The following is a 27,961-nucleotide window of genomic DNA, read 5'->3' as shown; positions in this document are numbered from 1 at the left end:
ATTGTACCACAAAATATAGACACAGCAACGTGTGTGTCAAAACTGTATTGCTATAGTTTATCGGGGTCAAAATAAATGGCACCACTATGCACCTAGGCAGTGGCAATACTGCACTACAAGAGTTTGATACTTCAATTGAGTATATAAACTTCATTTATTGCTACATTTTTTTCAGGAATGTATTATTGAATCATTGAATGATACAAGATCCAGGTCTAATGTACCTGCTAACTTGTTTAGTAACAGTGACGGTTGAGGATAATATACAACATTGCCAACAGCTATTTTAAATAGCGACCTATAAACTTTTACCTACCTGTGACAAAATTATAGTTTATTATAGTATAGGATTGTTTGTTTGGTAATTCCTGAATAATGTTATGACAATAAACCTTTTTTACTCCATCGACTGTGTTGTAGCACCAAGCTCAACAAAATCCAAGGGCTCACAAGAGACCAGTCAACACCATATCATGACCCAGCATTTAAGGCTGATGAAGAAATCCCAAATGCTTCTATTTCGCCAATTGTGTATATGTACAGTTGCAGTAATGGAAACATTTAAAGTCAAATGAGGTCACAAATACGACAATGCATTAAATAATATAGAACATGGGATATAGTTACCTCTCACCTTTTGCAAAAAAAGCAATAAAGACAATACTTTGTACAGAAAGTGCAGCCACAGCAGTGTCTTATGGTCTGCAGGTAAATGACCATGTACCCTCATCACTAATTAATACTGGAGATAGAACATTACCAAAGACAAAATATTCTCACTGTTGTAATTAATGTCAGACGGCAGAGGGAGCATTGTGGCTTGACCACAAATGTCCTCATGTAGATGTCAAACTTTGCTGTGTATTGCCAAGACTGAGGATGTAAAGCACAATTATCCCCATGGTTTGGGCAGCATTATCATCGTGGTTTAAATTGAAGTCGGATCCTATAGGAAATAAACTAAACATACAGCAAAATCTAATTGATTCTTTATGTGATGATAAGAGTGAGAACATAAAGCGGGTTAATAAGAGGAGTGTTTGCTTATCCTGGTTGTGTTTCTTTTCACCCCTTCTACTATGCTTGGTTTCCATGGTTACCAGTTTATTCATGATGATCTTAACCACTTCTAATTATATACTGCCATAAAATTAATACCTCACTTCTTGTTTCAGAAACAGCTTGCTACATTTTATGTGTCAGTTCATTTCGACACATGTATACATGGTGTCACATACTGTATCCAAAACTAGAACTTCAGTCTCTCAAATATTCACATCTTATGTCTTAATGTATATGTTTTCATCATTTCCATGTACCTACATATTTGTTTTTAGTAGTTTTACTTTAAAGCCTATTTTCTAGGCCTTTACCCCCATGTGTAGTGTTTGCTTTTTTTCAACTTTTTCAGAAGTCCTCAGTCCTGACACATGGCATGCAGGTTGCTCTTCTCTTTTTGGATCTTCTCCTGGCTTTGGCTCCTCCAATGACCTACTAACGACTTCCTCAATTATAACCTCTTCACATGCATGGCTCCAAGACTTCTCTAGAAATTCTCCCACATGGAACCCCTTCATCTGATTAGGCGTGCTCCTACATTCCACACTTCTCAAACTTGCCTACCCATCTTCTTAACCCATCACTAATTAGTTACCATTTCATATCCCCTTCCTACTATATACTACCCTTCCCCATCGTTCGGATTGTAAGCTTTTTTGGGCAGGGCCCCCATCCTCCGGTGTTAAAGTATATATTTGTCTGTCCTCTGTTTAATATACAATGCTGCATACTATGTTGGTGCTTTATGAATAAAGTTTAATAATAATATTAATGGTGGACAGTCTTTCATTATACAGAGGGTGGTGCTGATGTGAGCTTCACCCTAAGCATAATTTTTTATACGTGTAGGGTGACACGGCAAAGTCTTATCAGGGGCAGATCCGTGACTCCATGCCCTCCAGCGCAATACATAAGTGGGAACATCAGTCATTGCTCTCCATGCAATGTCTGATGTCCTTGTGCACCACATAATGGGTTTGATTCATTAAGGATCTCCAAGACTAGAGAAGATAGACTATCATGGGAGAACCTGGGTAATCCAGCAAACCTGGAATGTATTTCTTTTTTTAAATAAAATGCTATTAATTGACAAATATTTTCATTACTGAACTAGATTCATTCCAGATTTGCTGGATGACCCAGGCTCTCCTATGATAGTCTATCTTCTCTGGTCTTGGACAGCTTTATTAAACTGGGCAGTAAACTGCACCACCCATTAGAATGGAACCTAAGTGAATAATGTAGCCAGATTTGCTTTATATTTTTACACATTTAAGGGGACCCTTAAAGAAAACTTTGTGCAGAGTTGGGCTTTACAAACTTTTTAGGTAATTTTTGTATGTGATACACACTTTTCATGAAAACATCTAATATATGAATTGAAACAGTGGAAAATCAATACCTTAAGTTCAAGATTTACAGTGAACTGCTTAACATTTCTCATAAATGTGTTGTGAACAGAGTAACCTTTCCTTAGAAAGGGTATCAGGCCTCTTTGTTGTGCTGGCAGTGAAAATAGGTTGCAATTATTTCAGCTGTGTTTCCCACAGTGGGTCCTGACTTCTATCTCCGTTTTCTACTGTCACAGAAAGGAAGCATCAACAAAGAGCAAATATTGAAAGAATATGAACATTTAACGCTTCTTAGCTCCTTAAATGTATCAAATCTGAGAACATGAGAAAAAACAGAAATCTTTATTTCCTTCTTCCACCATCACCAGGGCTTTATCAATTTAAAAAGCCAGTGTCAAAAGACTTTAGTTTACATGAAACAAGTTTTGAATTCCAATACAAGCCTAAAGGGGGTGCAAAGCCAGCTTGAAGCAGGTCAGAAACAGGTTAACTACAAGTCAGTCAGACCTATCAATGATGTTTTCAGAAGTGTCAAGCTGATACTACACTAACTAGCTCAAAGCCAGTCCATTTTACCACTTTATAGTAAATGCTTTTTAAGCATACAAAAGATATAAATCCTGCCTAGTGTAGGTCACTACTGGCCAACATAATTTGGGATGTGAGAAAAGCCTTGTTTAATATAAGATTGTAAAACATTTTTAGTTTTTTGTTCCTACCCTGTGTTCAGGACTTTTCATTTTATGTGTGCTTCTAGACATTCTGCAGTAAAAATTTATAGAGGGCCAGCATTGAAACAGCTTGCTATAAGGAGCATCTTAACAATTTTAATACAAATACAGCTTATAGCTATAGCTTTGTCATTCTATAAATAAGATTGCCTACCTCGATCAACAGAAGGCAAGTCCAGGTGCCTGCATACCATTTCTAGGGTCTTGCAAAAACAACCCAGTACCTCTGAAAACCAAGTCCATTTACTGTATACAATCCTAGGCAAAAATTATGCAATCAGTACTCTTGGTGCTCAGCTGTTCTTTGTTGCATTTTATGTAACAATTGAACATGCTGACATTGTAAAACAGAAATAAAAAAATGCAACATGTTGTACAAAATGGCACATGTTTTATTTAGGCTGAGCAAAGGAAAAAAGTGGAATTAACCACAAAAATTCCACTTGGTTCTTTGTTGAATTCTTTGGGGCTTGGACTTCACTAATAAAAAACAATATTCTTCATAAATCAGTTTCTAACATTTTTGTATACCAGTCGATCAGCTTTGCTAGATAAAGCCTTGTATGATTTTTTTTCAATTTCCACAATACATTTTTCTATCCATTTAAGAGCCTTACTTTGGAGGTATGTTTTATATCTGTCATATCTGAGCTTTGCCAAATAAACTTAATGTTATTGGCTTTTTATGCTGTAGTTATTTGTGTATCTTGTATGTTTATTTGTGACATAATAGTTTTAATTCCTAAACTGCATCTAAATTGCTACAATTCTTAATTGTATTTACTCCCTTCCTTTTTTCTGATGTGATTTGGTACACAGATATAAACTGATGCACAGCTAAACCCCTCCGATGCCGATTATCGGGCGATAAAAATCTGCCGTGTGTACGTAGCTTAAGGCCATTTCCTAAGATAGCATTGAAGCATCAATAGATAGTCAGTAGATAGTAGTAGTACATAGAAATTTGTTTACATGAGTATTTGTGTTTTGCTGCAGATATAAATTTGTAAAACATGTTTTAGGGATCAAGAATACAGATACATTTTGAATTGGACTGTATATAAAAGTTATATTGCCTTTTTGCAGCTTTACCATGTGTCACACATATTTCCTTATATTTTCCTGCATGTGATTGGTTTATTCCTTGCAAAGTGATTTTTTTACCACCTACACTATAATAAATATAAACTCCTTTGCAAATTGATTATCCACTTTGCCAAGTGAACAACCTAAACTCTGGTTAATTCACCCCATTGTGTTTAATTTTTGTAAAGGCGGCTGCCACATTCTGCTTAATTTCAACTGCTTTTTTTCTCTGTACAAATTGAAATAAAAAATGTGCTGTACTATTCATAAATACTAATGCATTATATTCATCCTAAAGGTATTTCAAAATCCATTTTAGCTGAAAGTACTAAAGATTGTGCCTAGTTGAGACTACATGTGTTTTAGTGCTGCGTTTGATGCTTCCGTTAGACATAAACAAAACTCTTTGAAGATATGGAGCACAGGACGCAGTTCCACTTTCCATTGTTTTGTTTCCCTGTTGCCATAGCAAGGCTAATTGGTTGGTCCAAATAAGAGTCCAAATAAGAGTCAATTTTCATTCAACTCATTAAATGATCACTAGAAGTGACATACACATCTTTATACAGCCTTACAGCCACCATGTATCTTGGCCTGATTTATTAAAATTCTCTAAGACTGGAAAAGAAAAACTATCATGGGATAACCTGAATGATCCAGCAAATCGGGAATGGATCTGGTTCAGTATTGAAAGCATTTGGCGTCTAATAGCAAATGATTTTTAAGAAATTCATTCCAGATTTGCTGGTCACTATGCTGGAAATAATGTATATTGTACATGGGAGCCCATTTTTACCATGATGTTGTTTCAAATCATTCTGTGGAGATGTTACCAGAGCTTTATGTCTACTTTTTTGGAGTAATAGATGTTTCTTTGTAATCAACACCGCAGCCCATGGTTTGTTAAATAAAGCTGTGTCAAAATTGTAGTATCCCACTGACCCACTGTAGATCTTTTTGTGTCTTCATCATGGTAATCTTTAGTAAAGCTCACAGCTAGAATCACATCCTTGAATTTGTTTTTCTCCATGTTTCGTAAACCTGAAATTTAGGACTAGTCATGGTTGGTATTTAAATTGACAGGTTTCAGTTGCTTATACCATTATATTTTGACTTTGTTTATTTGCATTTATGTTTAAGTCACATTCATCTAGACTTGTTCTTGTAATTGCTAAAGTTATTTCTTTGCTTGTCCAAGTCACTTTCTTAGTTTATTTTTATTGCTTAGTTGTGAGGTCACATTGTTCCATCACATGAAACAGCAGGCATGTGAAAGTTTCATACACTGCAGAGGTTTTCACTAATTTTATGACAAATCTTTACTTCAAACTGTTCGGAAGATACTGATTTTTTCAGGTAGACCTTTCAGGAAGGTGGCTAAACTAGAAGGTATGCTAAGTACAAAGCCATAAATTATTGGTTGTGGGTTGTGGAGGAAGTGAGGATTTAACCAACACCCCCTATATGAAAAAGAGCAAAAAAGGATGGGCCACTGCATGGCTTTGACAGTGTTTCCTGTAGAAAAGCTTTGACATACCAGGACACTATCAGAAAGATGTATCGGACACAGAGGGTGCCTGTGTAAATTCTTACCTTTAGATTCCTAGGAATTATAAACCCACAGATATGCTTAAAGTAAGTCAATTACCTACTTTTTTCCGACAAATCCAAAATTAGTTTGACAAATTTCAGTGCATTTTTTTATTTTTTGTATTGTCTGGTTTTCTAACATTTGAAATTCTGCCAACATCCCTGACATACATTAAAGAATACAAAAGTCAAAAGATACAGGACTTTAACGGCAGTGAATATTGTAAAAATTATCATAAATCTTTCATTTCCTTCATTAAAAAGCAACAATTAAAATTATACTACCTCTTCCCCTATACCAAGTTTCATGAAGAGTTTAATTGACATTTTAACATGCATGGGCTAGATACATTGAACACATTACATATGTTGAGGTGTCACAGAGGATGGCGGTTCTCCTTACAATTTATTTGCAAGCCTGTTCATGGACAAAATTGTTTGATTGAATCTAGTTTTTGAAGATAATTGCTTATTACCACTTCATAATGGAGTGAGCATTACCAATAATAATTGGAGAAGTACTGATTATTGCTGTGGAGAACATATATGGGACACCCCCATCTCTGTATGTTGTGATTTTAATCCTGCCTTTTGCCTGGCTTCATGCCAAGGGAATAAGCATACTGGTGATTGTAAGAACCTTGGTGCTGATACATTTACTAGCTGTACCAATTACATTCCTGAGGAAGCGGACATAGTCTGTGAAACGCGTCCGATGATCTCAACATATGTAATGTGTACAATGTATCTAGCCCATGTACGGTATGCTAAAATGTCAATTAAACTTCCTGTAACTTGGTATAGGGGAAGAGGCATGTATATTTTAATTGTTGTTTTTTAGTGAAGCAAATAAAAGATTTATAAGATATTTTTTACAATATTCACTGCTGTTAAAGTCTCATATCTTTTGGCTTTTGTATTCTTTAAAATTTCAGTGTAATAATATACCATACTAACACCCGTTGATTAAAAAATGTAGATGTATTGCTGACTTGGGCATTAAGATACTCCTAAATTATAAAATCTACAGGTCAGCTATCAATATAGCACACATATCACACTGGCCTTTGATGGTAAATTAATTTGTGAAAGTTTAGATTTTGCTACAAAGGTTTTGCTATTAGGTTTTGCTATTAGGATTTGCTACAAAAAACACTGCTATATTCATGCTGTGATCCAAGGGTGGATCTCTGTATAGCCAACATAAGCATTTCATTAGGGCAGTAGTTCACTTTTGAGGCTGGATTAGTGTTCTAGGTGTACTAGCATAAAATGTGTAAAACTTTTCCTTTTGGGTTAGCATTGTAGCAAACCACAATTTGACTCAAAGAAGAAAATGAACAGACAACAGGAAATGTCCCTTAAAACTCCAAACTACTAGTGATTCCAAGGTCACAGGTTCTCATTAGGCAAAATTGGGATTTTTTTTCATTGCATTTTTTAACCAACAAATGAATGTTTACTCTTTTAAATATAGGTATTAAGATATTACTTTTTCTAAGCACTCACTAAAATGAATGTGGTGATGAACATTTGGATAGGAATTTAAATTACTATAATAAATTACTATAATACAAAATCCCTCATTAACTGGACTGTTCCAAAGTGCATCTTGTTAACCACCTGAGCATTACACTGATTTCTAGATTTCTGTTCCAAAAGCGTCACAGGTTTTCATGAAATTTTTTTTTTTAAATTGTAGACCTGTAACTTACAGAAATATGTCCGAATAGGGTTCTAGTAGATGTCATGAATAACGGAACCGACGCTGGATTAGCACAGCGGGACCAGGTAAGTGGGGATTTTAGTGTAGGCGAAAAAATACGGGCTTAACCAAAAGAGCAAAAATATTTAGTGCGAGAAATTACGGGCTTAGCGGTTAGGGGGTTAAAATTTATTGTATTATTTATTTACAGACACATTTATATGCATTTGACTGTAAGATGGGAGATGTATGTTATGTATGTATTCAGACTACATCATCCTAGTGGCATTAATGGATTACTCAATTTACAGTCCATTTGTAGAAAAAAGAAGAACCTTTGCTTTTCTCATTTGCAATTAGATTGACATATGCATTGCTATACCATCATTGTTTTTCTAGTATGTAGAAGAGAGTATATAATTTCACTAATAAAACATTTGGAACCCTTTCCAATCATTAAGTCACATTTAAATCTAAAACATCATATTTCTCTTGATCTGAGCTTCATAATAAAAACACTGCCCTTCTTTACCTTATTTACACCATTATTATATATTTACAGATTTCAATCATCTCACAATCTTCTTGCACAATAATATATAGGTCTTCATTATTAATACCATAGCTTCACAAGATTACATTACAAGATATCTACTACCACATTTATTAGCCACAAAATTCTCTTGGGGACCTTTTTCTGGTTTGTTTCAATTTGTTTTTGCAATGTTGAATGACAGAGGTCCGGGAAAATCAGACCTTATTCTGAATGTGAAGCTAAATTTAGAGAATGCCACTGGAGAGGCCTTTTCTGGCTAATAAAGGTAATAGCAGGCATATTATGGTCTCTTAAAGTGGAATTAAATCTACTAGGTTAACTGTGTCCCAATAGAAAACTTAAATTAGAATTATTTTAAAAAATTGAAATGTATACCTAATTAAACACATCAATGTAGTTTATTTAAGAAGTATTTGCAAGCAATGATCCAACGCATATTTACTACATTGACATTGTGCCTACTGGTACATGTGCACTTTATGCTACATTCAAATCATGGTGTTGGTTATTGTGAGTGCCAATGTGTTTATCTCATCTCCTAACCCATCTCTTTTCGTGGACCTTTCCTGGTTGGTGTTTTGATACCTTTCATACCTTCTGATCACTGACCCAGAATGAATGGTATCTGCATGCTTTTTTTAGTTGTGTGACTAAAGTTACTGAGACCAAAAAATGTTTTATATTCAGGCAGTTGGCATTCCTTTAAATAGTAGTTCAGCAAAGGTTTACATAATCTTACATAAAATGGGCAAAAATAAACTAGTAATTAAGAGGGAGCAGGTAGGTTGTTTAATGCAGAAAGGACACAAACTGAATTGCCTGATCATATTTTTTTTAAATTACACTCACCTTTCCTCACTCCATTGGGGGGTATTGCCATCTTCACCTTGTCCTCCTCTGGGTTCCTGATATTGGGCAATAATAATAGGCCAGGAATGATGTAACTCCCCTCCATGCGCAAAGAAGCTCATTTATTCTGGAAGATGCTCATTGTACATTGCAACTCAGTATACATTGAAGAAATGATTTCAGGTAGTTTCGCTTTGAGTGCTCAAGAGACTGGTATTACAGCTAATCACGTGTGTAGCATGATGGCAAATGCAAATTTAAAAATAGGCTATGATAATGGCATCTTCAACTGCCAAAGAATAGGTGGGTATAGCTAAGCAGGTTTTTACAGTTTTAAATAGGGTATGTTTTCACATTAAGAGCAATATTCTACAATTTATGGAAGCCTGATTTTTACAGTTCAAAGTTTGATTTTACAAAGTTGCATTGTCAGCATAGTTCTCACCAGAGGTTTTTAGCCGGTTGCTCCGCCCGGCTGATTTGAATACCCCGCCCAGCTCTCGGAGCCTGGAATATTGTACACATACATATTGCTGGGGCACTCCCAAGAAGACAAATTCTTACACTACACAAGACTGAAAACAAATGGAGAATAAAGCAGGCCTTAGGTAGGGAATCCTTACAGGCATATCAAAATAGACCTCAAGACAAATCTTGACTTGTTGCATAGGTCTGCCTACATCACAATACCCATTTTTTGAATCATCAAAATACTTGTAAGGTGGTGTGTCTATGTCCCGTTGGCTCCACTTTACTTTACTTTACTTGGCTACCTATTTAAGCAGAGACAGTTCATATCCATTCCCCTGCCTCATAGAGAATCACAGCTACCAGGCAGGTCATCTGATGGGATCATCATTTTTCCTTTTTGCAACATTTGTAAAGAGAAAAGAAATGTGTATATTGCATAAATGTACTGCAGACATTCAATTTAAACTTTAAAAAAGCAAAGCACATAGTCTACCTTTCTTCATTTGCCTGCTTTGGAATATTATTTGCGAACATTTCCAATAAAGTCCCCCTTATTGTTTATTACAGTTATAATAACATTAAAGTATTTAGTGTAGTTGTTTTTTTATCTTGCTAAGCAGAAGTGCACAAGATCCTCATAAGCGACCCAGTAAGAGGTTACCTTGAGCAGTGAAAATAAATGCACTTACTTCTGTAATCTTTCTACAAAGGCTTTATAATAGATCTTGTACTGTAGTTGTCAATATTGGCAAAGCTAGTAGTAGTAAAGCACAGTGAACTGGACAGCATTGAATTAAGCAATATACCTTTATGAATAGCAAAACATTGGATTAAATGTTAGTAACATTGCTATTACCTATACTGTGACCTGGATGAATGAAAAGCTTCATGGGCAGTACTGGTGTAGAATCGTCAGGGACTCCTTTGTGGATCTTAAGTAGGTCAGACAATTATGAATTTCTGTTTTATCCAGACACTTTATGAAAATTTTACATTGATTATGTCAGATATTATTGTAATGCAAATTTTTACTAACTTTTGTTTTACACTTGTGCTGTATATATATTCCATGAGAACAAAACCCAGAAAGACCAGGTAGCATTGAAATAATATGAGAACAGTCACCTGATAACCTTTTTATTATTCACTTCTATGTTTAGACAATAATATAATATAGTACCTCCCTGTCATGCCTTATTATTCCTTTTGTCCTGTAATACAAATGAATAAATACTTTTTTTAGAAAATATATTTTATATTATACATATAAATGTACCCTGTTTTCCGAAAATAAGCCCTACCCCGAAAATAAGCTACAATATATAAAAATACATGGACAAGAGGTTCTCATTTAAGGAAAGCACTAATGCTAGACATGATAAATTGGGGCAAATTGTTCTAAAGGAAAGTCACAAGAAATTCAAGATGGTTTTCAGGGTTTGGAGAATTATGATGTTCCAGAATGTTATGACATGACTGTACTTGGATAAATGTTGATTTTCTGTTCATGAATAAATGTCGATTGTTGTTCATGAAATAATAAGACATCCCTGAAAATAAGCCCTGATGCATTTTTTGAGCAAAAATCATTTCCAATTCACTGCTTTATAAAAATAATTTCCAATTCACTGCTTTATAAAAAAAACTTCAAATAGTTAAATAAATAGTCAAATAAACTCCAGTCACAGAATTTATGGTAAAGTCTTCCAAATAGGGACAGAGACAGACAACAAATGCCTGACAGGGGTTAAAGGAGCCTATCCCATTCCATTAAAATATGTTTTTATTGTCCCTATATCCCAGGTGAGAAACTCAATAATAAAAAAAACAGTCACCATGCAAACTCTGAAAAAGTGATAATATTATGTTTCATGGTATTACATTACAGGGACATTGGACAGATGCACAGATTATTCAGTTGCCCAGCCAGTACACTGTAACATAGGCAACTACCTAGATAATCTCCAACATCATTTGACATCAGCGCTTATACAGCGCAGACTGGACTCCTGCTGTTGGAGTATGAATGGATAAACATACTTTTCAGTATGAGGGCGGGGCTATCTAGATGCACACATGGACAAGTGACTTTGTCTCTTTACAAAATGGACTTCTTTTTGATAGCTCGGACTACTAACTTTTGGGCTATGAATGGCAATAATTTCTAGGTCAACATTGTATTATTTGCCTTAAATGCAAGCCTTACATCTTTAATTTGATATTTCATACATGAATAGATTTAGACCACACAAGCCTTGTTTCCTTCATATAAAGTCCATACCTTTTCTTTGCAGAGCCCTTTGTTTGCAATAAGGCCTGGGAATGTGCATATAGCACTTGTAGGCAATTATCCAGCATTAATAAACCAAAAGAAGGGAAGAGAGTAGTTGTCAAGATGCTGATAAATTTGAGGAAATTTACAATTTTCAGTGGATACACCTGTGATCTTTTATGGGTGTATTAAAGCAGAACTAAACTTAAACTAAACTTTTTAATTCCTCAGATCCCTCAATCCCATCGGAGATGTCCTTGAATGAGTCTAGTGCCATCCTGTAGTCCACCGTCCCCACCCTTTTATGTAAAGTAAAACTTTTGGTGATAGGTCCGCTTTAAGGTAAACAAGTGTTGAATGCTGCATTTTTTTCTATAGAGTATATTGGCAAATTAGAATAAATGAAGATTCCACATAAATATGTTTACATATGACATTTTAACTTTAGATAAATAGTCTGTGTACACTAGGTCTAAGTGTATTTGGATGTCTATATGGCAAAAGAGGAACATCAGTTTAATATTTTCCCCATTATGATTATTAGGTTAATTTATCTTAATTTGTCCCTATTAAAATGTAATAAAATAAGAAAATGTGTGTAAAGTCTGTACAGTTACTTTTTAAACAGGGCACTGTATAACATTACATTTGCTTGTCTGTTATATACAGTAGACTAATTCCTATTTGCTGACAATATAAGGATAATGTGTGTTTTAGTTATTACAGAGGAACAAAGACAAAACTGCAAGCAGGGAATGCTTCCTATTTGCCGGGCACTACATAATTTCTTGTTGTACTATCAGTACAAAATAACATTTAAAAGACATAGAATGGTTTCCGCTTGTAAGCATTGATTTACCAAGGAAAATTGCTTGAGTCTACTTGAGAGATGTATTGAAAAACAATTATGAGAAAACTAATAAAACATTATATTTTTTTAAATTTAAATTATTATATGACTGTTTCTGTTAACTGGCAGGAACAAAAGAACAAAAGCATGTCTCGGAAAGTAGAGATATTGGTGCCAAGGGAGAAGAAAAAATACTTGTTACAGAAGGCGTAGACAATCGACTGGCAAAGTGGGATCAACCAGAGGCAGAAACTTGGCACTGCTTGTTCCGGGCTTATAGGTATCTCTTGGTAGTAGTACCTCTAATGTAGTAACTTCATGTTGTCATAGGACTCCTTTAGGTCAACTGAATGGGCAATCGGTAAAATTGGTTTGGAATTACTATTATGCAGTAGCACAGTGAGCCATCACTAGTGAAGGATGTTGTCAAGTTATGATTTCGTTTTCTGTAGTGCGTTACAGTTATACCCTTTGCAAGCAAGTGCTTCTGTTTAAGCCTTGAAGCAAGAAGTTCTGCTTTGTCTTTGGAGAGATTTAGATCACGAACAAGATCATTTAGCTTTGCTTGAGTAAAGGTCTCTGGTTCTGAAACTTCTTCGGCCAAGTCAGGATCAGATAATTCAGGGTTGTAACTGGCTACAACTCCAGCGCATTCCTCATCACCTTCTACAGAAGTAAGTCCATCATGTGGCGGTACCAGAACTGGCAATGCATCATCATGGGGAACAGGCCTAATTGCAGAATCGAGGCAGGGATATACAATTTTGTGCTTAATTTTACCTGAGAATCCACTTTTGCTGACGTGGCAAGGATGCCTTTTTCATTGCTGGCAAATGGGATGGATGCCACCCTTACACATAGACAAAAAGACCATTGGTGTAAGTGGTGACTGACCTGACACAAAATGCTCATTGCTTAAGGAACCCCTGGCAACCCCTGGAAGAACCCTGGTTGTGAAACACTGAGAAAAACTGTAATTTTGACATATGAGAACTGCTGGCAAATGCAAGCAGGAGTGAAGTTCATACACCCCATGAACAGTTTTTTGTTTGTTTGATGTATGTGTAATCTCCACTGGCCCAAAAAAGACTAAAATAATGTTTCTGACAAAATTTTGTGATATTTTAATATGTGACACTAAAAAAATAACCATTATGCTCTACGCAGAGGGGAGGGGGAGAACGACAGAGAGAAACCCTGCTGCGCACTCACCCCCTTCTCTCCCATTATGATCAGTCGGACGACAGGCGCTGTACACAGGGCAGATTCTCATCTGATATCGGCCCTGAGCTGATTATCGGAGAAGAAGCATTGCAAGTGTGTACGTAGCTTTAGATCATCTCTTTAATCTAAAAAAAAAAAGTCAATAAAAGTCAATAAAAAAGTAACAGTGTTATTTTATGTTCTTTAAGCAGTGTTTACTACACTGTCAGATGATCCTTTTTTGACTACAGGAGCTATTACAACTATCGTATTGACACTGCAACTTCCCACTGTCATTTTTACAGCCAGGGATTACAAGTAAATAAAAGGAGAGAATACAGATGTGTAAATATGAAGTCAGGAATTGAATGCAATTGAATGTAGGCCTGGCATGCAGTAGTTCCCACCACTGCATATCAGGCCTACATGTCTCCCTCATATAGCCCATTTTTACCAGTTTGGTCAGACACATGCACACATATAGCGCACTTTTGCTGTAGTTCTCTAGCATTGCTGTTCCTTCCTTGCACAAAGACGCAGATGAAAAGTCAGGATCAGTCAAGAAGAACAAGAAGACAGAAATAGTCTGTGATAAAGCCATTCTCTCTTTGGGGCTTGGCTTGCTGATGTACCTCCTGTTTACCAACAGGCTAAACTGATTCACAATCATGTACACATCGTAACTGGGCAGATAGATATATCAATTTCAATAACTTGGTGTTATCCTGTGTTGGTTGAGTGTTCTCTTAATTTGTTGAGAAGTAAATATTAGATTTATAATTCACTAACGATCAAAAGCAGATACAATATTGCAATGCTTCCGTAGGGATATTTGGAATGAAATCAAAAATTGAAATTGAAACTTGTTTTTTTTTTTAAGTTTTTTTACCCCAAATATTGCAAAGTCGTTGGTTCATAAATCAGAACAAAAAAGTTGAAGAAGTTTTAAACTTAAATTTTGCGAAAGGTATTCATTTTTGTATCAATACATAGTCAATACCGAGATCTATACAATGCACGTATTTACAGTACATTTACCCATATGCATTTTGTAATTTTTAGTATAACTTTGTAACAAAGGTGTATTCAGAACTGTTGCATAGTTTACTACATTGACATTCGGTCACACATTGTTGTGTACAACAAAAACATACTTAAACATCTATGGAATTAAAGTTTTCTTTTAATCTTTTATTGAAGGCAGTTCTGCTTCAATTGTGATTGGCATATCAGAACTGTTTGTCACTCCGTAAATGAACCTATTCTCCACATTAAAGTATTTAATCACCTGATGCAGCAGAGTTACTCAGATTATCAGCCCTGAGTCTGTCCTCATTTCTTCATTGGCTTGTTAGAAGTTTTCCCTAATTAGAAAGAACTGTTATATAACTGCCACTTCAAGGTCTGTTTCTCTGCTGGTATGACAGCTTGCATTCCTTCTTGTACAGGTTTGTCTTAGCTGTTTGTCTGCCCATTAACCAGAATAATAGATTCATAGGATTATTCAGTGTATACATCTCTGAATGCTCTCGGGTTTTATTGATCATAAATGTGAATTTTCATGTAAATTGTTTCTAGTTTTAGAGGTTGGAGATTGGAAGATGTTTCCTTTAACCACTTTTGTAAATAATGCGATTTTCTGCACTCCTACTTCTTGCCGTTAGTCACCAGCACTAACAGAAAGTATAAATCTCTCTAGTGGGGACCTCAACATGTATTCTAACCCCTCCTCAATCTATTCAAAACTAAACAAAAGATTTCATCTTAACAATGAGAGCTGAGGGCATTGAGTTTCAATATAATTGTATCATATGACCTGAATATCATGGTATCCTATGACTGTGAACAAAGGTTTACAAAAGTTTTACAATGAACATCTCAACCTTCAAAATTTCATATAAGTACTTTCTAGTGGAATTTCTTTCAATATATCTACAGTTGGTATTGTTTATTCAATCAGCTTAGTTAACCAAAACTCTTCATTGCAGATAATAAAATGTAATCTTTACAAGCTTCTGCTGCTGGCAAATCAAATTTCTAATGACTAAGATGGGCTTTTCTGTTTGAAAAGGACATGCTAAAAGAGCAAAGGCAATAACTCACATGGCCTTTTTTTGTCTTGATCTACATCACATAGTATCCTATCTCTAGAACTACATTTACATTTATCTACAGCTAGGTAATCAAAGGTACAATCTTTAAAAGAACACCTTATAATAGATAAAGCAAAACCAATCTACTGCAGTGCAACTGCAGTCTACTTTTTTGTATGTTTGGTTGGAAGTTTCTTTTTGTTACGTTTTTGCATAGCAAACTAGGTATTCATAGGAACTATACTGCACATTCTATGCTGTCTATAGAATGATTAATGTAACAAAATACTATTTAGACTTCTCTAGCAGGCAAAAGTCAGGCACACATCAGGACTGGTTAGGGGCTTTTTTAATTTTTTCCATAAGTCTACCCCTTCTGCATTAATAAAGACAGACCTTCCCATTCAGTAATGAATTTTACAAAGGAGATATAAAGATAATAATACAGCTATACTCATGTCAGTATAGAGACATTCTTTATCCCTTTGGTTTTTGGTTACTATATATTGAACAGGGATCTATTGTACCTTGTGTCAAAAAGATCTGGTGAAAAAAAGCAAATATTTATACACAAAACCCATAGAAAAATAGCCTTAGATAATGTACTTGGACATTTATTAGGAGTTCCTCGCAGGATAGGGAAAACAAATGGGAGAATATTAAAATGATTTTACAAGCTAAGGCTACGTACACACGTCAGATGATTCTTGTCCAATATTCGCCTCAGGCTAGTATCATATGAGAATTGTGGTGGATCCATGAACGAGGAACGATAGTATTACAAGTGAAGTGGAGTGCCATAGAGCCATAGTACAGCACTCGTTCATGCATCTTTCAGTCTTTTGTCATTGGAAAGGATTGTGAAAGACCGTTTCCAACGAAAATTATTTAATGTGTGTACGTAGCCTAAATGTAACAAAAGATAATATTAATTACTGTGAGTCTTGTCCAGTTTGCCAAATTCCCTGAGGTAACCATGAGTGTGGCTCGGGGTAAAAAAAAAACAGCTGATAATGGTAACCCAGAGCCACACTCTGGGTAGCTAAAAAAATCCCACCGACATCCTCTAGTGTCCTGCCCTTGTCCTTTTCCTCCAAAAGGTCCACCGGCGATTGCGCTGACGTGCGAGAGTTTCAAATTATTTTGTTTTGGATTCAATACAAAATAACTGTATTGAATCCAATATATTACAGGCTTCAGTATTTTTGATTTATTTATGCACCCTTGTTTTAACAGATTTTTGTGTTTTTTTATTTAATGTTTACAATTAATAAAGTTCTCTACAAAATAATTTAAATGGACCTGGTCAGCTTAATTTACCCCCTAGGGCCATTAGCGGATTCTTGTTGTACTGGACTGTGCCATTTGCAAATCTTTTAGGTTTTTATAAGGGTTGGAATTCCAAAAGAAGTCCTCACTGATCAAGGCACCCCTTTTTTGTCATGGGTCACTGGGGAATTTGTTAAGTTGCTGAAAGTATCAGTTATGAACTTCTGTATATCACCTTTAGGCCAATGGGCTGTAGAGAGATTCAATAAAACATTAAAGCATATACTAAAAAAGATGGACGACAACAGTGGTAAGAGTTAGGCCCATTTAATTTTGATATTTGGCATTAAAGAAGTCCCACAGTCATGCTGGTTTTCCCCTATTAGTCATTACTACGGAGGCTTCCTGCAGTAAAAAATACTGTCTCCTGTCAAAGATTACCATGAAAACATCCCCCCTCCTTCTTGAAATTAAAATCGCCTAAAACTTGTCATAGATGCAGAAATACAAAATTTGGGATTTTCTCAGGCCAGACCACAAGTATAAAACACAACTTAGTAACCAAGCCACAGGAAAGGGTAAAGCTAAAGCCATATTATATACCAAGAGAGGTAGCAATTCTGCTTAAGGTAAAAATAACTAGGATTCACTGAGAAATCAAATAATAACTAGTCATATCTCGTTGTTCTCATAGTAAGTCAATCTGTAATGTTCTGAAACGGGTTGGTTACATTTTTGAAAAATACAGTCTAATAAGACTGCCCAGCATGAGGCTGGGACGGTTTGTAGAGAGGGACTGGTTTTGTTTAACAATCAGCCTGTGGCAGGATTTCTTTTGCTGTTTTGTTTTTGCAACATTCTTGCAAATAGTGTAAATAAACTTTATGCTGGTGTTTTACTGATGGACTGAAAGCTTATCCTAGAGAGCCAAGATTCCCAGGAAACTAGTATTATCTGTCATTTACAGTAAAAAGTATGTGCAATCAAATAGTTTTATGGACAGGGTACTTTTTTAACAAAAATTCACAGCATTTTTTTTTGTTTGTATTTTACATTTCCTTTAGACTTTCTGACCTTAATGAAACCTTGATGTCCACGAAGAATAAACTATACATTTTTTCCAGCACAATACAAAACAATAATAATATTTAATATTACACAAGATTTACCGGTATATAGCGCCAACATATTAGGCAGCACTGTAGATTAAATAGGGGTGGCAAATGACAGACAGTTACAGACTGACACAGGAGGAGAAGAGGACCCTGCCCAGAATAGCTTACACCAATACATTTTCTTTTACATACAGTGTGGTGCATTTGGAAGTGGGTGTGTTTGTTTTGACCCTATATACATTTTGGGGTACCATTTAAAATAAATTACAGCGGATGGCAATGGTCATAACCAATTGCAGTGTCCTGTAGTGACATATATGGTATATTTTAAGAAGTAAAAATAATACAACATTCACAGCAAACTAAAAATACCATTAGTAAAAAGATTTTTGAAAAGTATAAACTATTGTAAAGATGTCCGCATTTCCTTTATAAAAATGTAGCATACTTCTGGTGACAATAAAATCCAAATGGACCAAGGCTGACTGAGAAGAAATAACAGCTGTTTGGAAAAGCTACACAGTGTTATTGGCATCTTTGTAGTTATTGCCACTTTTTAAATGGATTCCTTAAAAATAATGTGTTTGAAAACCTTGCCATGTTTGTAGCTTTGTATTTCTAGGGTGAGGAAAAAGGATCACTGTGGATTTGGCCACAATAAAAGGATCTCCTATTGTCCAGGAATTAAAACATGTTTTTCCTATTTTTGCAGTACAAATATTGTGAAACCACTGTACATGGAGGGAACATTTTTTTCATATACAGAATTACACTGCCACCTGAGAAATGTTCTAGCTTGCTGGAGATCCAAGGGGGGAAAGCTGTCATTCAGGCAGACACAAGCTGCAGTTTGCCTTCAGACTGCAGATTGTAATTTGCATTTCAAATCAGACTGCCAGGCTTCCCAAATGGCACTTCTGTACATTCTCCACTGTGGCAGAGTGGAGACAAAGCAGCACAGCCCCTCATTGCCAGTGTAGCCTGCAACAATGTATCCAAGTGTTCCTGTGTATATAACCACTGACATCTCAAGAGGCACAACCTATGTATCAATAGATTGGCTTCTTGCATTACAAGTGGGGGTTTAACATGACAATCAATCCAGCGAGCTATGCAAATCATATAAGGTGTCTAAAAGTAGGGAGATCAGATTCCCTCCAGCAGACAGAGCCCAAAGACACCCTCCCAGCTACTAAGGGGTATTTGCACATGGTAAATGGTGTTTTTGTCCCTTCATCTGTTCAGGTTCAGACACCAATCCCACCTTTTTAGCTTCTGAGTTGTACATTAGCACTGTAGCTTGGTACAGAGAAGGTAAGCTTTCACATACTGCTACCTTTAGCCCTTTTATCCCTGCTGATACCTATAACTGCTTGTACTACAATGGAAACATACATACAATGGAAAGCTCTAAGAAGAGAAATGAATCATCTTCGTGCAAGAGTAATTTGAATGGGATTCCAATTGACAGTCAGTCTGCAAGCAAGTCAACCAGAGAGGGAGTGAAAGCAACACAAACACTGAGCTTCCCTTAGCCTGTGCTTTAGGTGTCTGTGTGCAGCTCCTACACAACATACACAACTCACCCGCACCCTGTGCTCAATGTGTCTGGGTGCATTTCTTCCACACCCACAATCCTCCAATAGCCTGTGCTCTAGGGGCATCTCCTCCACATCTATAACACACAACCTCCCAATAGCCTGTGTCTTAGGTGTCTGTGTGCATCTTCTCCACATCAACAACACACACAATCCTCCCTCAGCTTGTGCTCTAGGTGTCTGTGTGCAGCCCCTCCACAACACACACAACCTTCCAATAGCCTGTGCTCTAGGGGCATCTGCTCCACATCTATAACACACAACCCTCCAATAGCCTGTGTCTTAGGTGTCTGTGTGCATCTTCTCCACATCAACAACACACACACACAACACACACAATCCTCCCTCAGCCTGTGCTCTAGGTGTCCGTGTGCAGCCCCTCCACATCTATAACACACAATCCTCCCTCAGCCTGTGCTCCAGCAGATTGTGTGCAGCCCCTCCACATCCACACTCACTCCTATTATACATCGCTGCTAGTTTGTTTTAGTGCAGTTACTTGCAGCACAGAGGGGGACATGGAGGAAAACATGGAAGAAGGACAGACACAAAAAGGTAATGTCTTTATACGATTATTGTCTATCCTATTAGCAGAACTGTCTCTTTCTTGTGTTGCTGCAACAGTAGATGAAGAAGAGCTCAGCTATATAATATGTAATGGGTGATGTGGTATAGATGGGGACCTGCTATACCATTTGTAATTGGTGCTGTGCCACAGATTGGGTACCTGCTATACTATAGGTTATGTTTGCTGTAAAATATGTAATGGGTGCCTTGCCATAGACTGGGTACTTACTATAATGGGTGATGTGCCATAGACGGTGAATCTCCTATACACCATACAAAGAGATTCTTTTTCATAGATTTGGAATCTGCAATGAGTGTTTTGCCATAGTCATAAAATCTGCAAAATAATATGTTATGCTACTGTGCCATAGACTGAAAACGTGCAATATAAATTTCATGGGTGCTGTGCCATAGACTGGAAACCTGTAATATACATTTGATGGGTGCTGTGCCAAAGACTGGAAATCTGTAATATAAATTTCATGGGTGCTGTGCCATAGAGAAGAACCTTTTCACCATTTCTTTCCCCTGCACTCACTAATCTTCATTTGTTTTAGCTTTCACGCTTGCCTAGCTGGGAAAAATTAGTGGGAACTGGTTCAGTGACACCAACAATATGTAGAGGTGGCTGGTCTCACAAAGCATTCAATGTAGCCATTAATTCTTTGAGTCAATGGAGCACAAGAATTAGGACAGAGATTTACATAGGGGTTAACATTATTTTCCCTCCTGTACTGCTACATCTAGGCTGTGCTGTGATGGCCATTCATGTTTACATCTGATTGTTCACATGGAATAATAAACACTACAAACTGAACACTATATTTGTCAAATCATGCAAATATCTTTGCTGTGTCTTTGTTTATTTGTAAGGTTCTAGGTGGCTTACAAATTAGATTGGTGCATTTTGCAGCACTGGCAATATTGGATAATAATTACAGTTTTCAATTGAAATCATTTAATTTTCCTGGCTGATGTAGCATGTTGGGCAATATGCAAACTGGTCAGTCTTTCTTTATTTGCTACATCTTTCATCTATGTTGTTGCATTCTCTCATTAGACCTGACCTACTTACGCTAAATGAATCCTGTTTTTTTTCTGCTGACTTCTTTTTTTCTAGCTCTTTGTGCTTGGAATGTAAGGGAATATTGTTTATAGTAACCTGCTTCAAGCAGGTACCATTGCAGGGTTCATGTATTTGAATTATCAATTTATTTTCATAGCAATAGCCAAATGTAGAAATATGATTATATATATATATATATATATACATATATATATATATATATATTGTTTTTTTTAGGTACATTTTGTAAACCACACAGTGTACTGTTTACATAGTACCATTGACTGGTGATGTAATCTAATCCATCAAAACAAAATGTTGTGTTTTTATATAATAAAACACTTATTTATAAAATGTTGTGTTTTTAATAATTCAATATTATTTTTTGGATGTTTATGCGTTGCTTGGATGTCATTGGTTACATTGCATTACATACATTTTGCAGACTGTGCTTTTGGTGTTTCTTTTCATATGTATATTTTTTATGTACATGATTTTGATTTAGCCTGTTACATACTGTGTTTCCTCTATGGCGTTTATTGCCATTTAGAGAATGAAGATTTAGTATTTCGGTGATTTCTACAACACTGACATCCTGTGGTGGTTATGTAGCTCGGAAGTGTTGGTGGGAAGATTGTTTACAGATTGGATAGGATTTCAGGGATACAGATGAAGTTCAAGTACATGTTTTGCTAAGGTTACAAAGGAGCTTTGTGAACTTTACAACCTAATTTACCTGTTTAGTTATAAACAGAACGTATGTTTGACTGGTTTATAAACTGGAATGTAGAAAATATATTGATGACAAGTTAAACATTTTTTGGAATGTGGTTGAGTAGGCATCAACTTACTAAAACCGGTGCAAAGATACAAAATGAGAACCTGTTGTCTGTAGCTGTTGATCAGAGTTTATCTTTATTACCCTGGTAAAAGATCTCTGGCAACAGCCGATTAGCTTCGAGAAAGCATAACTCAAACCCATTTAACTGTGCTAGTGAAATTGTTTGCTTTGCCCAGTCTTAGGTACCATAATTCCTTTTTTCATTACTTTGTAACCATTGTGTTCAGTGTATCAGTTTCAGTGACTGTGTCTGAAAATAACTTTTCAGCCGAACAATCGGAGGGACAAAAGTGGTGTGCCCAAAACTTGTTCAAATATTGGATATGACCTGTGTACTTTACCACTGAGTAAGGTTTGAAGACTTTCACATATTGGAACTGATTTACTGGAATGTGAACTACAGTACTGTGAGCTTTGGCCAGTTTGCTAGAACCTGTGTGCACTTTGGTATACTTATACAATATTTAATAACAGGGATGTTTCTGTCCATTTTATTGCCCTAAACAAGACACTCCTATTGGTCTCACCACACTTTCATGGAGACCTGTCCTACTGCAGGTAGCAAGACACCTCCAGTAGTATCTGTGTAGGTAATTAAAGAAAGTCAAAAGATGAAGAACAATTACCCAACTGTAAGTTTGCAGGCTGCAGCTTAGCTCACTATAGTTGAACTTGTTCATCTTTCACAGTGTCTCATACTATCTGTCCACAGTAGTCTATACACAGTCCACTATCTTCGATTTCTCCAGTCCCTATTGTGCTCTCTAGTCAGAGACCAGACTCCTTCCAGCTATAGGCATTGTGCATACCTACTACCTTTCAAAGAGAGAAAAAGGTACCTGTTTTTGCCACTTCCAAACCCCAAACTGGATCCACCCAAAGATTGCCTCTAGCTCTGCTCAGTTACGTAGAATGACATAACCTGGGCAACAGAGCACATGGGTTGGGTTGGTTGGGAGGACTTTTGACACCACATATGAGCTCAGTAGCCCATGAGTTCTAAACCTCATTTCCAGATCTACATCCTACACGATCTTGCGTGTGTTTACCTAAGCAGTCTTATGTCAGGCAGGCTGCATGCTGTATTTAGCCTGGGCAACAGACAACACAGATTGGTGACTCATGACACCACTTGTTGGTGCAACATTGACAGGTCTTGATCAGCTGTTGCTGTGGGAGAGGGGGCATAGAAGTCTTTGAGTATACTGTACATACAAGGAGAAGATGAGGTCTTTAAGTAAATTAGGGCCATTCCTTCTTTAGGATGATATTTTTTAGCAAATTCAGTAGGTTCAGGATTAATTAGAAACCTTCCACTGTTGTCAGGGTCACATTTGGCCTTTTATGGTACATGGTGATGTCTCCATTCCCCAAAATATACAAACATCAAGCTGCATCTTTAATGACAGCGCTATAAGGGTTCACCAAAGCAAATTATGCTTTAGTAGTCTTTATACATTTTAATGAGTTTCAAAACTAATATCCAGAATATTGTGTTCCTGGGCTTTTTATTTATTTATTTTTTTATCTAAATCATCTGAATGTAGTCAAAGAATAACAGGCAGAAATAACAGGTGATTTTCATGGGAAAATATGGTAAGTAGTTTTTAAAATGTGTGGTAAGAGTTTATTTTACACCTCTGCTGATATGATTCTGTAATAGTTGCTGTAAATCTCATGGCTTTTGATAGATTACCTTTCTTTATCCAGCTGTGGTCCCATATATTTTACATACTGGTACTTAAATGGTTATAGATTTTACCGAAGGAGATGGGCAAAGAATTAGATAGAATTGGAGTTTCCTTTATATTTCACAGATTCACTTTCTGAAACCCACAGCTCTAATAATATGTTTTCAAGCACAATTATCATTTAACAAAGGATCAGCCATATGTGAAATCACAAATCAACAATATCGTATATCATCTTTTTATATTAATAGACTTTACTTTAGGAAACCGTATGTAGACGTTATAAAAGTGTATCCAAGGCCATCACAGTAATAATCCTGTGCCCAGTCTGTGAAATGATTCTTCATAGGGATGGTTCCACTTCTTCCACACCTTCACCAATACTATTGGACATGCTTCTTCTGGGATTGCAGACATTTACACTAGTAAACAAATGTGCAAAAGATGTATGTTGTTACAAGCTTTGCCTGGTGCAGAGAAGCCCAGTGGAGTTCTGACAGACTTGGCACTCACACTACACACTTAATAATAAAATCGGAACATTGCTTCACCTTCATCTGCTGTACCTACTACAGCCTTTTGAAATGGTCAGCCATTTGGTAGTTAGGTTGTCTATTATACTAGCTATTAGTTTAAATAGGAATCATGACATGTATGCACTTACAGAGGATTGAAGGTCACACAGTGAAGACCTCTGATCAATGGTGTCATAGGTATAAATCAGTATATACCCTAAGTGCTGATAGATGAGAATGTATAGGCTTGACACACTCATATACCATGTATCATATATTGGTCTATTTATCATAATGCTGTCTCCCAAGATCCCCCAGTGTAAATCTAAATTTCTTATTTTTCACATACTTTCCAGTTGGAAAGTTAGTGACTCTTGGGTAAAAACATTAATTTATAAACCTTATTTTGCCTATTTTTTGCCTATAAGCAAGAACAGTAAAACAATTCCAACCATCCCAATGATCCTTTTTGTTTATTTTCGTTTTGGTTGTCCTAAGGTTTTCTTTTTTGATAATATACACATCACCCTTGACCTCATGTGTGAAAGACGGTTGTTCTGGGTCTCCAAGTAACAATTTGATTCCGGCCATCAATTTCCTGGGTTAGTCTGAAAATCAAACTATGAATCCAATTATTTGCTATGACCATTAAGATATGTTTCCATACAAGAGACCCTTTGACATGAAGAATGGTATTGTTGAATCTTGTATAAGCCCAGGAAACAGTACATATAGCTGACTTTGACCCACTTATACCAAATGGAACCCAGTTTGAAAAAATAAAAATATCCTCCAAGCAAACCTAAGAACTGTAGTCTCTTGTAGGAAAGTCATACAATATGTCAGTCTAACAAAACAAAAATGCTAGTATTGGTGGTTTTCACCCTGGAAATTGCTTTCAGAGTCTTATCTTTATCTTAAACATTTAATATTAGTTCATTTTTCCTAATAGACATACAGTGTTTATGCTGGCATTTGGCACAAGGGGCTTTTGTTTTAGTACAGCCTATATGTCATTTTCCCAGTAATGTGTGCAAAATACTCATTTTGTGACAGTGTTGTTGCTCTAGGTTACCATTGAAGAATACATGTTATTTGCTACTGTCAAGCATGCTGTTTTTGTAATGACTTATCTGTCAAGGTTGTGGAAATCACAAAAGCAATAATGCTTGGAAAACTAAAATGTCACCTGCAGTATTTCCTGTCTGCATTGCTAGGCCACAGGATAGAATATTCTGTACTCTAAGAAAAAATTAATAGTATTGAAGTAATACAAATTCTCAATGCCCACAAACAACAAAAAACAAGTATGACAGACCTTACAACATGTTAAAGTACTCAGAAAAAGTCAAAATGTTATGGAATAGTAGACTAACCATTGAATCCTGTTTTAAGAGCCCTGAGACTGAAGGAAACCTTTGGGTGCTCTTTTATGGCAATACCATATTCAATTATTGAACTTGAGGGTTGTAATGCCCCTTTAAAAACCATTGATTTTATTACCAAACGTTAAAAGGTAAAGGCTTTAGGAAACATTAACATTAGAGCTCGAGGGTTTGAAACCAGTTCAAGATAGAAGCAGACACTTTGGGGTGGTCTGCTTTTATTTTAATTTCACCAACTTTTCTGAATGTAAAGAATTGCTTTAACATCCAAAACATATACACATAAAACAAAACATAAAACGTATGCTTTGTCAATGCAGGGCAAAGCAACAGGTTCTGTCATAACCTGCTAAAAATGTTCCTCTTTCCTATGTTCCTAAACTGCTCTAATTCATCACTGGGAGGAAAAAGAGTAAGCCTTGTGTATGTTCAGCAAGTTGCAAAAGAAAGCTTGCACATGACTACTAACTCTTTACCAGCTAGTGCGGGATGCTGTAGTTACCAATCACCAAACACCAGTCAAGTGGGAGGAATTGTAGTGGGACACATTGTCAAGACAGCTAAACAGTGGTAGAAGAAAATAAAATAGTATTTTACTTGTCTTATCCCCATTACGTATACTTTATTTTCAAGGAGATTCCTGAGACGATCAGAGAAGGTGGAATCTTGAGAGAGTAAACTTTAGTTTATTCCAAGATTTTGACTGCTCTGCACTCCTGCTTGTCTAGCACCCTCTGTACATTTTTACTCCTACTTAATATTAGGGAAGAGTGAGGAAACCTAATTTTGTAGTACTGCATGAAATTATTAAAATTGCTCCCAAGTATATTGTTAATATAATATTCTTAGTGTCCCAAAGCTTTTTCAGGCAGGGTCCTCTCCTCCTCCTGTGCCATTGTTTGTATCTGTCTGTCATTTGGAACCCCTATTTATAGTTCAGCGCTGTGTAATATATTGGCACTATATATATATACATTTTATTATTATTATTATTATTAATATTATTATTACACTGCACAACAACGATTTTGCTACCTGAAAAAAGACATGTGATTCACGTGATATCGAATGTGCTGATTCCAAATCTGAACTCATAATTTGCCTATAACGTACAGATTTTATGTTATAGGCGTTCAAATGGTCGGTAATTGGGTAATGTATTTTTACATGGGAACATTAAAACAGTTGCACCTGCCACCTCAGCTGTATCACATCCCCTGGTGGCATGCATGTTCCAGCAGCGGCTGGGCATGTCTGGGCAAGTCAGTGAGCTTATGTCAGAAATAGGTATATAAGGCGAGATGGACCAGGGGCTTGTCTCTAGTGCGAAGCCATCTTTTTAGATAGTACAGTTAGGCCATAGCGAGTCTGTTTTGAGCTAAAGATGAGTAGGGACAGCTGTGTTAATAAACCGGACAATTTTTGCTACATTTGTGGCAAATATATCCCATGTGATCAAAGCAAGAACCTAACCAAGAGGGTGAGATTTGCTTACAAGTATTACATTGGATATGAAATTGGAGAACTGGATAAAAGCTGGGCACCTCATATCATATCAGGTATGTTACGTTGGCCTAACACAATGGTTTGGAAAAGGAATAAAATGCCTTTTGCTGTGCCTATAGTTTGGCGTGAGCCAAAAGGCCATCACTCGGACTGCTACTTCTGAGTAAAACTGCTGGGTTTTCGAAGAAGACTATGTCAAAAATCGTCTATCCTGATTGGTAATCTGCTCTGAAGCCAGTGCTACATGATGCAGAGAATCCAGTGCCAGTCCCTCCTACATCTGTTGTTACTTACAGTGACATGTTGGATGAGGAACAGGAGGATAATGTCAATGTTAATGAATGTTATGAACCCCAAGAGGGTAAGCCAGGGTTCGCAGGTTATTACAAGCTGCAACACCACATTTGCTTCTGTACTGATGTGAGTGGTCTGATGATGGAGTTAGGTTGCAAATACATACTGAGCAAAGCAAGTTTGAAAGTTGTATTGCTGCATAATGGTAACGAAAAACCTTCTGTTCCTCTTGCTAATGTCGAGGGAATAAAAGAGACATACGAATCCATGGAGGTCATTTCGAAATTCATTGTCTGG

At 36.4% G+C, this 27,961-nt stretch overlaps 1 protein-coding gene across 2 annotated transcripts in view; it reads left to right on the top strand.

Moving 5' to 3' along the window:
• The window catches only part of GPM6A (glycoprotein M6A), a 112,307-nt gene that overhangs the window by 6,583 nt on the left and 77,763 nt on the right, over positions 1 to 27,961 (top strand). Inside the window, exon 1 of one of the 2 annotated variants that reach the window (XM_072406068.1) lies at positions 20,137 to 20,354. The exons of the other annotated variant lie outside the window; for it this stretch is intronic. Coding sequence (XP_072262169.1) covers positions 20,318 to 20,354 — 37 coding nt within the window. The 5' untranslated portion in view covers positions 20,137 to 20,317. Of the gene's footprint in view, positions 1 to 20,136; positions 20,355 to 27,961 lie in introns of those variants that run through there. 2 annotated transcript variants of the gene reach the window in all.

Source organism: Pyxicephalus adspersus, chromosome 3 (assembly GCF_032062135.1).
Source record: "Pyxicephalus adspersus chromosome 3, UCB_Pads_2.0, whole genome shotgun sequence".
NCBI lineage: Eukaryota > Metazoa > Chordata > Amphibia > Anura > Pyxicephalidae > Pyxicephalus > Pyxicephalus adspersus.
This window is presented reverse-complemented; position numbering and strand designations above follow the sequence as displayed.